At 41.2% G+C, this 12083-nt stretch overlaps 1 protein-coding gene across 2 annotated transcripts in view; it reads left to right on the top strand.

Annotated features, from left to right (window-relative positions):
• MSH6 (MUTS homolog 6) overlaps positions 1–12083 on the top strand; it is a 200032-nt gene that overhangs the window by 155809 nt on the left and 32140 nt on the right. For both annotated transcript variants that reach the window (XM_087395158.1, XM_087395157.1), the window contains exons 11-19: positions 609–700; positions 875–1053; positions 1393–1598; positions 1716–1817; positions 7503–7665; positions 7769–8055; positions 8553–8690; positions 8835–8914; positions 9119–9218. In XM_087395158.1, coding sequence (XP_087251284.1) covers positions 609–700; positions 875–1053; positions 1393–1598; positions 1716–1817; positions 7503–7665; positions 7769–8055; positions 8553–8690; positions 8835–8914; positions 9119–9218 — 1347 coding nt within the window. The remainder of the gene's footprint in view (positions 1–608; positions 701–874; positions 1054–1392; positions 1599–1715; positions 1818–7502; positions 7666–7768; positions 8056–8552; positions 8691–8834; positions 8915–9118; positions 9219–12083) is intronic.

The raw sequence follows: 12083 nt of genomic DNA, 5'->3' as shown, positions 1-12083 counted from the left end.
GAACTGTCTTTAGGCCAATCGGGATTTTCTTACTTGTATTGGTCCCAAGTCAATCTTTGGATGAAAACCACTGCTTTGTAAAAATGGTGGTCATTGAATTGCCTTGTTGTGTCTTTGTATCCTCCAGGGATGGGCCAGCCAGTTTGGGTTCTGTATATCTTCAGTGAATAGAATCCAATGTGAAGCGACCCATTCTTGTGGTATATATATTTTGGTTTCTCTTTAGAGTATTAGGTGTTTTGTTTGTTCAACCTCAGCTGGCTTCTGTATGAATTTTAGGCTACATGGGCTTAATTTCAGCAAGGCCCAAAGTCTACAAGGTCAGATGGTTTATCCAAGCATGCTAACTACGAATAAGGGTATTCTTGTGGAAGTTTAACTGCGTTTGTTTTTTATTACAAAACTGTAGCGTGTATTGTTTGCAGGCTCTGGATAACCATGCCTAGAATCTGAATTGCTGTCTCCAGTTATATCTTAGTGCTTTGAAGCATCTATCTACTTCCTGATTCTTTTTAGAAAAGGCAAGATGCTTTCTGTAAGGAATTTGCTGTCATGCAGCTCACATGTTTGTGCTGTCCTTTGATGGAGTCTTTCTTACATTGGTTAAGGGTGTGGCTGCTGATGCGGTAGGAAAGTTTAGAAGAGATATTGCTAGACTTCCAGATATGGAACGATTGGTTGTCCGGCTTCATGCTTGGAGGTATGCACCTAAGCCAAAGTTTTCCTTTTATTTGGTTTTTAACTACAGAGGATTATTCTTCTTTATGTAGCATGCAATTAATGCATCAGTTGCATTTAGTTGTGAGTACATAGAGTTCTGGAGGACACTACACCTTTGAACTAATACTTTTAATTTCTTCTGATATTTCCCCAGTGAGAAAAGTGGCAGAAATGCTCAGGCAGTGATTTTGTACGAGGATGCAGCGAAAAAGCTGCTAAAAGAGTTCATAGGAACTCTTCGTGGGTTTCAGATAATTGTTCAAGTTTTGTCATTATTCATGGATATTAAGAATCAGTTCAGGTCAAGTGGCCTGCGGCAGTTGTTGTCATCAGGTATATCATCATTGATTTGCAGCATATTCATAATATTGGTTGACTTAATTGGGTGTGCTGAAATAGTAAGATAATACATGGTCTACATTAGGGTGCACATGTTTCAAAAATGGCTAATGCAAGAGCTTAATCTTGTCTCGGGAAGGATGCTCAAGATACTTTGCATACAACTTATGAAGCAAGATTTTGTGTTATCTGGGTCTCTGGTCCTGCAATGTTTTTTCCAGAAATTCCTGTAAAGTTTTGTAACAAATATCAGTTAACTTTCTGTTTTGATTCAACTATCACAGAGTACGAGATGGGATAAATTTTAATTCTATTTATTTTGCATGTGAGCAGAAGAGGGTGTCCCAAACTTGACTCCTTTACTACAATACTTTGAAGCTGCTTTTGATTGGTTAGATGCTGAAAGGACAGGGCACGTTTCACCTCGTGAAGGTGTAGATCCAGTCTTTGATTCAGGATCTGCAAATGTCTCAGAAATTGAAGCAAAGCTACAATTATACTTAGAAGAGCAGCAAAAGCACTTTGAAAATCAGTCTGATGTAAGATAGCATTTAGCCATATGGCCCACAATTTCTGTAACTTTCATAAAGTTGTTCCTTTGTACCACACAGATGAATGCAATCTGAACTTTCTTTCAACACTTGGCCTTTTTGCAGATTACATATGTTACTGTAGGAAAAGATCGATATCAGATAGAGGTTCCGGATGCTTTGCAGAGTAAAGTGCCTCCTGATTATGAAGTGGTTTCACAAAGAAAGGTAGGATCTCTTGGTATTCTCAGCTAGCATGGCTAGTTAGTCCCATTGTTTTGGTTTCTGAGGATCCCCATTCTAAATATAGCAGCTTCAGCAGTGGTAAAATTCAGCTTAACATGAAGGCATTCCAAAACACCAACTTCCACTACCCCTACACTCTGATAAGGCCAAGTTCTGTGTTAAGAGTAAACTGTAGAAGAGACGGGCCTAAAGGTTGCAGTTATTGGTAAAGGACAGCTACTGTAAGATAATTTTAGTGGGGTTATGTGGGCGAACATAAAGAGCATATGCCATCCAAATTGCTTCAAGCGTGTCACGTGACTTCTCCACAGACTTGCACTTCAGAACAAATGTTCCCATGTGTATTCTAATATTTGGCATGTTATTAAATAGCAACAATGATTCGTGCTGCATTGTAGAGGACGTAAGCTATCTAACTGGAGGAGTGCTAGCCCTTGTAGTTTTAACACTTATGCTCGTGTGTGAATTCACCCTTTGCAAATATGTGACAATCCAAAAGATTGCATTCAACTTGACTGGTAATGCCCCAAACTCTTCATACTTAAACGGGTGCCAAGCTGTGCGGTTACTGTGTGATTAAGAGATGGGATGGCATGATGAACTAACCCCAATTAGTGGCTGAGATATGTTTGCTAATGGCTCTATGACTATGACCCATGAATCAATTTCCGTAGGCATATATTTCAGTATGTCCAACAGCAAAAACTTTTCAACATAACCGGTTCCAAAGATGCTCCTTCAACACCAGTTTCCTCCGCCTTACAAGTTAAGAAGTGAGTTGGAAACGATAAGTTAAAACTGCACTTTTGTTAGTTACGACAGAAGAGGAGACATCGAAAAAGAATCCTCTTGAGTACCTCCTCCGACACTTTTTCCAGCCTTATGTGAAAATTTTGCACAAGAATTGCCAAAGCAGTTTCCACCTCGACGACCCGTGGATCATCCAATCGACCTTATTTCAAGAGGTACTCCACTGTCGAAATCTCCTTATCGGTGCTCTTTCACACAAAATCTAAAGACATGTGACAGAACTACTTGACAAAGGTCACATTCGGCCTAGTTGTAGCCCTTTCGGTTCTCTTGTACTACTTGTGGAAAAGAACAAGTCTATTCTCCTATATCGACTACGAAGCCCTCAAGAAGCTCTGCCTCACATTGATGACCTCTTTGATCATCTTCTGCATGCAACATACTTTTCAAAGATTGATCTTCGCTCCGGTTATCATCAAATAGGAATACGAGAAGGCGATAAGTGCAAGACCGCCTTTTGAACGCAATACGGACACTATGAATGTTTGGTCATGCCTTTTGGGTTAAAGAATGCCCCAGCCACATTCATGACATTGAACGATATCTTCAGGCCTTTCCTAGATAAGCTCGTCATCGTTTACCTAGATGATATCCTCATCTTTAGCAGATCCTTAAATGAGCACAACCACCATCTACAATAAGTTTTTGAAGTTCTCCACGCCAATTCTCTCTACATCAACGTTGAGAAAAGTGAGTTCTTCAAAACCCAACTCGAATATTTGAGACATGAACTCGAATATTTGAGACATGTCATTTCTGTTCAAGGCATCTCTATGGATCCCAAGAAGATCGAGGGAATTTGAAACTAGCCTACTCCAAAGAACATTCATATGTCTACTCTTTTCTCGGTTTGGCAAACGTCTACCATACAAAGGTCTACCAATTTTTTGACTATTGTAGCTCCTATGTTCGAATTATTGAAAAGCATGGCTGTTTTTCAGTGGCTTCTCGAGATAAAGTATAGCTTCCAAAAGCTCAAGCAAGCACTCACTACCACACCTGTTATGGCTATTGCTGACTCAAACCTTTGACATAGCTACAAGAGCAGTCTTGATGGAAGAAGGCAGAGTCATTGCTTTTGCAAGCCATAAACATTTGGATATCCAAACTAGATATCCAGTTGATGATAAGGAGTTTCTTGCTATTATTCATGCCTATCGCTCATGGGAACTTTATCTCATGGGAGCCCACTCGGTTGTAAAGACAGATCATCACTCTCTAAAGTATATCTTCACTCAGCGAGTAATGAATGCTCGTTAAGCACGCTAGGTTGAGTTTCGGGCCAACTTTCACATGATCATTGAGTATATTCCAAGACTATGCAATGTAGTTGCAAAACCTCTTATCAGGTTACCTCTAGCTTCTGCTATGGTGATATCTACACTCTTTGTGAATATTCCGAATTCTTTTAAAGGGAAGGATCTCCAGATAAAGACTTCGGCACAGTAGTATTAGTTCTTTCCAAAGATCAACCTTCTACCTTGGAACAAAGATTTTCTCATCCTACTCTTATGTTGAGGACCTTTTGTATTATCAAGATCACATCTGTGTACCACATGACAAGGATGTTCAACGTCTTTTGTTAAAAGAGTATCATGTAGTTCCTTACGCTGCACATCTCGGCATCAACAAGACTTATAGGTTACTCAATGCAACACACTATTGGCCTCAGATGAAAAGTGATGTCATCAAGATGGTTACTTCTTGCGTATCTTGTCAATAAATAAAAGCAAGCAAATGACTTCTAGCATGACTTCTTCAGCCTCTTCTAGTTCCAACTGAAAGATGGGAAATAATTTCCATGGATTTTATTACGACACTGCCACGATCATTTGCACCCTGCCCAGTAAGGGTTTGTGCCACACAGATAAATTATTGACAACATTGCTTATGCTTACATTGGAATTGAATATGCTAAATATACCGGACAGGATATCTTGATCATGCAGTTGGATATTGGGAAAGCATTTGACACCATTTGATGGGATTTTATTGTTGATGTTATGGCGCGGATGGGCTTTGGAACTAAGCTGCAGCATAGGGTTTCCTAGCTTTTTGAGGATGAGCTAACTTGTTGCCTTTATATGATGCCCTATCTTCTTCTCGAACCTTTGGTCGCTCTGTTCATCGAGGTTTATTAACATCCACGGGAGGCCTCGCGGGCCTATGGGACAAAGTACACAGAAAAGCAAACTCATACAAGCCTCAGTGGGCTGAAGCAAAGGGCATGCTAGGACCCTTGCTGAGTACTAATCTATGCTAACAAAATCATAATTATGAATAGAAATAGTCAATTGCAATTGCATAAGCCAAGACTAGGGTTTAAGATTTAGGGATTAGGATAAGGATTTAGGGATTAGGGGTTAGGGTTTACGGGTTAGGGTTTGGGAGTTAGGGTTTGAGGTTTAGGGTTTAGGGGTTAGGGTTTAGGGTTTAGAGGGCCAAGATTAGGGTTTAAGGTTTAGGGTTTAGGGGTTAGGGGGCCAAGATTAGGGTTTAGGGTTTAGGGTTAAGAGGTCTAGGATTAGGATTTAGGATTTAGGAATTAGGGGTTTAGGTTTAGGGTTTAGGGATTAGTGGTTAGGGGTTAGGGTTTACGGATTAGGATTTAGGGGTTTAGGATTTAGGTTTAGGAATTAGGTATAACCAGTTGAAGTTCTCGTAATTCCGCTCGTTCCGTAGTGAACTTTCTGCTTGGAATGGATTGCATATAATAACCCGCCATTTTGGTGGAATGTGCTCGGTGGATGTCTCCATCCGTGTAGACATCTCACATGCAACATTAAGATGCCTCTCTTAGACCTCCTCGCCCCTATTTGCGTCCAAGAAACTCAGAGTTACAAGTGCCTCAACAATGGATGCCTTGTTTTTTTCTATAGCTACTCATCCACTCTTGTTGATATGGATGCCTTGGTCGCATAGCAACATTTGCATGGCATTGATTTTCTTGGAGGTGCCCCTTTGTTTAGGCAGGCTTATGCAAATGACTCTTTTTTTTTTCTATGGGATTCTGAGTCGAACGCTTGACAACTTAAGCAAGCACTTGATTTGTATGGCCTTGCAGCGGGGTTGAGGGTGAATTTATAAATTCAAGCTACTACCTTTACCCCAACGGACTGGCAATTTAAATATTTGCATGGCAATTTAAATATTCATACTCACATGCTAGCTCATTCACATGAAAAAGCTTTTACTGCTCATGACTTTTTCCTCAAATTGGCAACATTTCTTCATGCCCGTTTTTCTAGGCTTCTTTTGATAGGCTTTTATGGTTAGTTGGTAGAGCCCTATGCTGGTTCTTTTGCTAGTGTCGCTTTTGGGCTCTATGGTTCTTATATCAAGCCTGTACTATTTGGCTGCGAGGGCACTCCTCGGTGGATCTTTATGCTTTGTTTCGTCCCTCTTACATTAGTCTCTTCAAGATTGCTCTCTATCTTGGAGATCTTCCTTTGGTCCAGCTAGTAGTGTTTCATTAGTGTTTTTAGTTTTGAGTAGTAGTTGCTCCCTTATGTGGCAACTATGAATATATATACTTTTGTAATGAAAGTTTCTTTTCACAAAAAAAAGGGGTTGGGGATGTGTGTCCATGCGCGTGGTGCCACCACTTGAGCTTGAGGATAGGCTTCAAGAAAATTTTATTTTCGCAAGAGAAATGTGCGCGCGCGCGTGCAGGTGCCACTGCTGGAGCTTGAGGATAGGCTCCAGGATTGGACTCTCCATTCACCAGAATCATCAACCTGTCCCTTGAGGCTATCCCACATTATAGTATCTTCCTTGTATAAAGTTTTATTGCCCCCACCTTGGGCTTCAGATAAGGCAAATAAGCTTTGGCAAATGAATCGCCTGGCAAAGTGGTGGCAGAAGAGATTGTGGCGGCTTTAGCGTTCCAAAGTTCCTCTTCGACAACAGGTTTTTCTGTGGTGAGTGCTGCTTCCCTCTGGGCAGCTCTTACCCCGCAGACATATTGCTCTGTGTGCCTCATCTGCTTTGGCATGTCCACATACCCGTGATTTCTTGAGTCTCTTTAGGCAGTGTTTGAGAACTAGATTTCCCAATGCTACCTTTGGGTTCTGACTTTTTGGGATTCACGTATAGACAGGGGTTTGAGTTGTTTTTCACTCGGGTTCGTTACTGGGCGCTTTGGACTCTATGGAAGGATATAAATAATAGAGTCTTTGGTGACCCTACTTTCACCATTACTTTTTTTCCGACACTCTTTCTTTGATTGTTGGCAAACTCGTTACATAGATAATAATGTATACTTGTCATGAACTGAAATCTTCAGCTGATGTACTCTTGAGCTCCTCTTTCAGGGGAAGTTACTTTATAATATAAAGCATCAAAATTTTCACCCAAAAAAAAGTGTGTGTGTGTGTGTATAGAGTTTGATCTTTGGCATTCACCCACGGGGGGCGGAGTTTGATCTTTTTTCACATGGGTTCAATTTTGAGCACTTTGGACTCTGTGAAAAGACGTGAACCACTGAGTCTTTAGAGAGCCTACTTCTTCCATGTTCTTCTATTTCCGGATGTCGCTCAGGAAATCCTTTTATGATTGCCTGTCTCTTCGTCAGACAGATTACATTCTCTACTTGTCTTATAATTAAAAATTTCGGCTTGTATATTTTCTGGTCTCCACTTTGGGTACAGCCTCTGGTAATATAAAAATACATGGATTTCACAGGGATTTCACCCCTAACAAAAAGGGTTTGTGTGTGTGTACAGATCTCGGGTAGGTATAAGGCTATAGCTTGGGCTTTGTTTCTCTTAAAACTAGTATGTTTATGCTAGATTATATAAAATTAAAATTTTAACCTTCAAGTCTTGTAATTTTCATGTACTCATTTGCTTCTTCCAGGGTTTTCGACGATATTCAACTTCAAGAGTGAGAGAATTGCTTCGAGAACTAGTTGGTCATGAAGATAGGAAGGAGAGAAGTTTAAAAAACATTTTACAAGGATTAGTGAAGCGCTTTTGTGAAAACTATGCCAGCTGGTTATTTGCTGTTCAAACAGTTGCAGGTTGGCCATGTTTTATCTGAATATGGAAATTAGGCTTTCAACGTTTTTCGTAATTGTGAAAGCACGGTCACATATTTATCACGGTTTGCTGGTGACATGTCAGAGCTGGATGCACTAATCAGCCTCTCAATGGCAAGCACATTTATGATAGGTGCAACTTGCAAGCCTATGCTCTATAATTCTTCCAAAGACTCACCACCATGTGTTCTAGCAAAATCCTTGCGGCACCCGATTCTGGAAAGCAGCCTCGATGGAGGGCATTTTTTTGTTCCAAATGATGTCAGACTAGGAGGTAAAGGGCAAGCTCCTTTTATGCTTCTTACTGGACCAAACATGGGAGGCAAATCGACACTTCTTCGGCAAGTCTGCTTAGCAATTATCTTGGCCCAGGTGTTAGCCAAATCCTCAAATTTGTCGGCTGATGCTCTTTCTTTTTTAATAGAAATCAACTCGTTGTTGGTTAACCACTAGTGGGGCTTGGCATTTCAATCGAAAGCTAAGAAATGCAAGCAGTTGGAGAAAAAAGTGCTGTTTGAGTGGAATCAACATGCATATAACAAGTGGAACTAAGAAAAATATCTCTTGCTGTCAATGTCTGCCCATGAAGTTTTTTGCTTCCTGTGTTTTTGTGTCAAATCTCTCATGTTGTGTTGTTTTTTTATGTCCATTGGCAGTATGCCTAACTTAAAGGAGTGATTAATGGGTAGAGAAATCCTGAAAGCCATTGGTCTATACATAATAAATTTAGCTGAATTCAGCTGATGCTTCTAATGTTGGATTGGGTTCTCTTGCATGTATCAAAGCTTTCTTTCCCTGTGCTATATGATCCAGGTTGGGGGGGAAAAGCTTGTACTAGGTATCAACTTTTTCTTCCATTCCGTATGCAGGTTGGTGCTGATGTGCCAGCTGAAGCTTTTCAGTTTTCACCTGTTGATCGCATATTTGTTCGGATGGGGGCAAAAGATCACATCATGACTGGGCAGAGCACTTTCCTTGTGGAGCTTTTAGAAACAGCTTCCATGCTGGTATTTTTTGGCAAAATGTGGTGCTCATGTCTTATCTTAAGAACGAGTCTCTGATATACAAATCATAACAATAGCTGTTTGTTTACGTTCTAATATTTTTGAAGTGTGGATCTTAATAAGACCTATTCAAATGTCGCAATGTAGACTTCCGCAACAAGAGACTCCTTAGTAGCACTAGATGAGCTTGGACGAGGTACTGCAACTTCAGATGGCCAAGCAATAGCGTGAGTTTGGCATATCTGGAATTGCATGTAGTTTCTGGGTCCTTTTTGTTTCCTCTGGGAAACTGAATGTGTCTTATGTATTCTTTAAACCATATTACGGTGTCAAACTGGTGTTTGAATCTTATGTGTGCAAATTTCTCCTTCATATTTTGATGTTTGTTAAGCAGTTTACCAGAGATAATTGTACTTACAGAATTATTACAGGCATGCCGTGTTGGAACATCTTGCACACAAGGTAGGCTGTCGAGGGTTGTTTTCCACACACTACCATCGCCTTGCAAATGATCATGTCAACGATCCAATGGTAACTTTCTTTTCATGAAGGTGCCTGATCAGATAGCAGTTCTATGTCCTGTAGACTTGCTTTTCAAATTGTAATGATGCCTTCTTTGGCATAGATAGAAACAGAAGTACATGTAAGATTGTTTCCAGATTGCCAGAGTCTCTAATATTTCAACTACCTAAAAGCTTCAAATACCCCCATATTAGATTTAACAGTCAAATCTTTGTACTTAGTCCACCTTGATCCAAAAAGGTGTATAGAGGAACATGCTCATCAGTAGAAAAAGTCCCAAAGGGAAAAAGAAGGGATAGAACCAGAGATGCTGAATATATCAGCTTGTAACAATTAGTGAGAAGAGGCATTAGAGGTGTCATCAGAGTCCAAATCCAGGTCGTCATCACAGGTGTCATGTTACATAATCTTTCTCTAATTTGCGAAGCTCTACTTCAAGCGTGGATACAAGTCACGGGCGATGGCAGACGATTATTCCTCCCAGCCAATTCTCAGGGACATTGATACGTCATATTACGTACGTATTTTTTTTCGTTATTTTCCATCATCCTTATCCCTGAGACCCTCAATTCCCTAGATAGTTCCCCTTGCCAAATGTCAGCATTTTTGGCCTCTCCACTTGGTGCACCATTTTACTCCTCTCTTGGGGCACATTAAAACCCACTTGCCCCTTGGCATTATTGCACATTTAGGTGCACCTAGGCCTTAGCACTTAGAACTATCTAGTCACTGCCATTCTGCCCTCACCTAGGACCTTGGCAGTTACTTCTCTTGACCAATTTAATTACGCACATTAACTATTACAAAAGTTGGTCATCTAAGAGAAAATGCCCACCGATCTATCCGAGGTCATGCTATCTCGGCTAGAGCATAACATTCCTTCCCTCTTCAAGCATCAGCGTCCTCGAAAAAACAAGAATTGGGAAGGTTTTTATAAACCAGAGGATGTTCCATGAAGATACTCCCATTTCTATTTACAATTACCAGAGTGTCTGGGAGTTCCTCGGCAACGTCTAGCTTGACACAAACTTGGGGGTGTCCTCTAGGATTAATAAATTGTTCCTTCTCTACATCAATGGATTGACCTAAGCCTATGTAGAGGTTAGAAGCTTGGTTTACCAATGAGAAGGGGAGGTTACAGAGTTCAACCCACACAGGTACAACTGGTATACGGATTCCCAAGTAGCTTCCGATAGAGGCTGACCATGCCATGCAACCAACACCGTGGGTATCCTCCGATTTCGTATTTGCATTGTTCCTCGGTCCAGGATTCTTGTTAGCTGGCGCCTTGCAATATCCTCTATCTCCTGAAACAAAACCACACCTTCGATTAGTGAGTCACCTGTATGCAAAAATTTCTTTAAGCGCGAAACATGAAAAACCGGGTGCACCTTACACCCCTGTGGCAATTCTAATTTATAGGCTACACTGCCTATTCTCTTTAGAATTAACCACGGCCCACAGTATCGAGGTGATAACTTAGCACACTCTCCTGAAGTCAAGGACTTCGAGTGCGAAGGAATTTTGAGAAAAACTTTTTCTCCTTCTTCAAATACTCTTATAGACCGATTTTCATCCGCATACACCTTGGCTCTATCCATAGCCTGGCGGATATTAGCTCTCGCAAATGCTAGCATCTCCCGCATCTGAACTACAAAGTTCGCGGCACTAGGCACTTTCTGAGGTACTCCAACTATAGTCGGATTGGCTGGTCTATAACCATAGTTCAGTTCAAACGGACTGAACCCGGTAGAGGAATGTTTCCTATCATTGTAGGCAAACTCCAACAATGGCAACCACTTGTCCCATGTATGTTGCCTCAATGACACATATGCCCTCAGCATATCCTCTAAAGTCTGGCTGACTCTCTCCGTCTGACCATCCGTCTCAGGATGATCCCCACTACTCATTCCTAACTCAGTCCTCAGTGTCTCAAATACCGCTGTCCAAAAATGACCGGTAAATCCGACATCTCTGTCTGACACTATGGATCTAGGCAATCCATGCAGACGAAATATATGTCTAATAAACAAATCCGCCACTTGCGGGGCACTAACAGACTCTCTAGTCGGAATGAAGTGAGCCATCTTGGTTAGACGATCAACCACCACAAGGATAGAATTATACCCTCCTTGTGTTGCAGGTAGCCCTACAATAAAATCCATGGAAATGCTCTCCCACTTACTTAGTGGTATTTCCAAGGGCTGTAAAAGTCCGGGTGGCTTCACCCGCTCGGCCTTACTTACCTGACACGAGAAACACCGTGTCACATACTCATGAATATGCTTTTTCATCTTTGGCCAAAAGAAATCTCGCTTCACGAGATCATATGTCTTCTCGACACCTGGATGTCCCGCACACGGGCTATCATGGCATTGTCGAATGACTCTCTGCCTAAGATCATTCTGACCAGGTACTACAACCTTGCCATTTCTAACTAGCATACCATCTCTTATGGTATATCTTGCATAAGTTTGGCCTTTTCTGGATGCCAGGTCATCCTTTTCACTTTCCCCGGGTTTTAACACATGAGCTTTAGTTCATAAGTTCTGGACAAACTCGTCCACTTTTTGAGTTTCCCTTATCTCGGTCATTAGAGCACTCTCTAATACCGTGAAACTCAGGTTATGCATAATGCGAGACAACGCATCAGCCACCTTATTATCTTTTCCTCTTCGGTACCGAATCGTTAGATTAAACTCCTGCATGAGCTCTGCCCACCTAGCTTGGTGGCCCCTCAAGTCAGGCTGTTTACAAAAATGTTTCAGAGTATCATGATCTACATCCACATAAAACTCTGAACCATACAAATAATGCCTCCATGTTTTCAAAGCATGGATAACAGCATACAACTCTAATTCATGAGTTGGCCTT

Source organism: Dipteris shenzhenensis, chromosome 24 (genome assembly GCF_047967505.1).
Source record: "Dipteris shenzhenensis isolate YYH24624 ecotype China chromosome 24, Dip_SZ_1.0, whole genome shotgun sequence".
In the NCBI taxonomy this organism is placed as follows: domain Eukaryota; kingdom Viridiplantae; phylum Streptophyta; class Polypodiopsida; order Gleicheniales; family Dipteridaceae; genus Dipteris; species Dipteris shenzhenensis.
The sequence above is the reverse complement of the archived record's forward strand: the minus strand, read 5'-3'. Positions and strand labels throughout refer to the sequence as shown.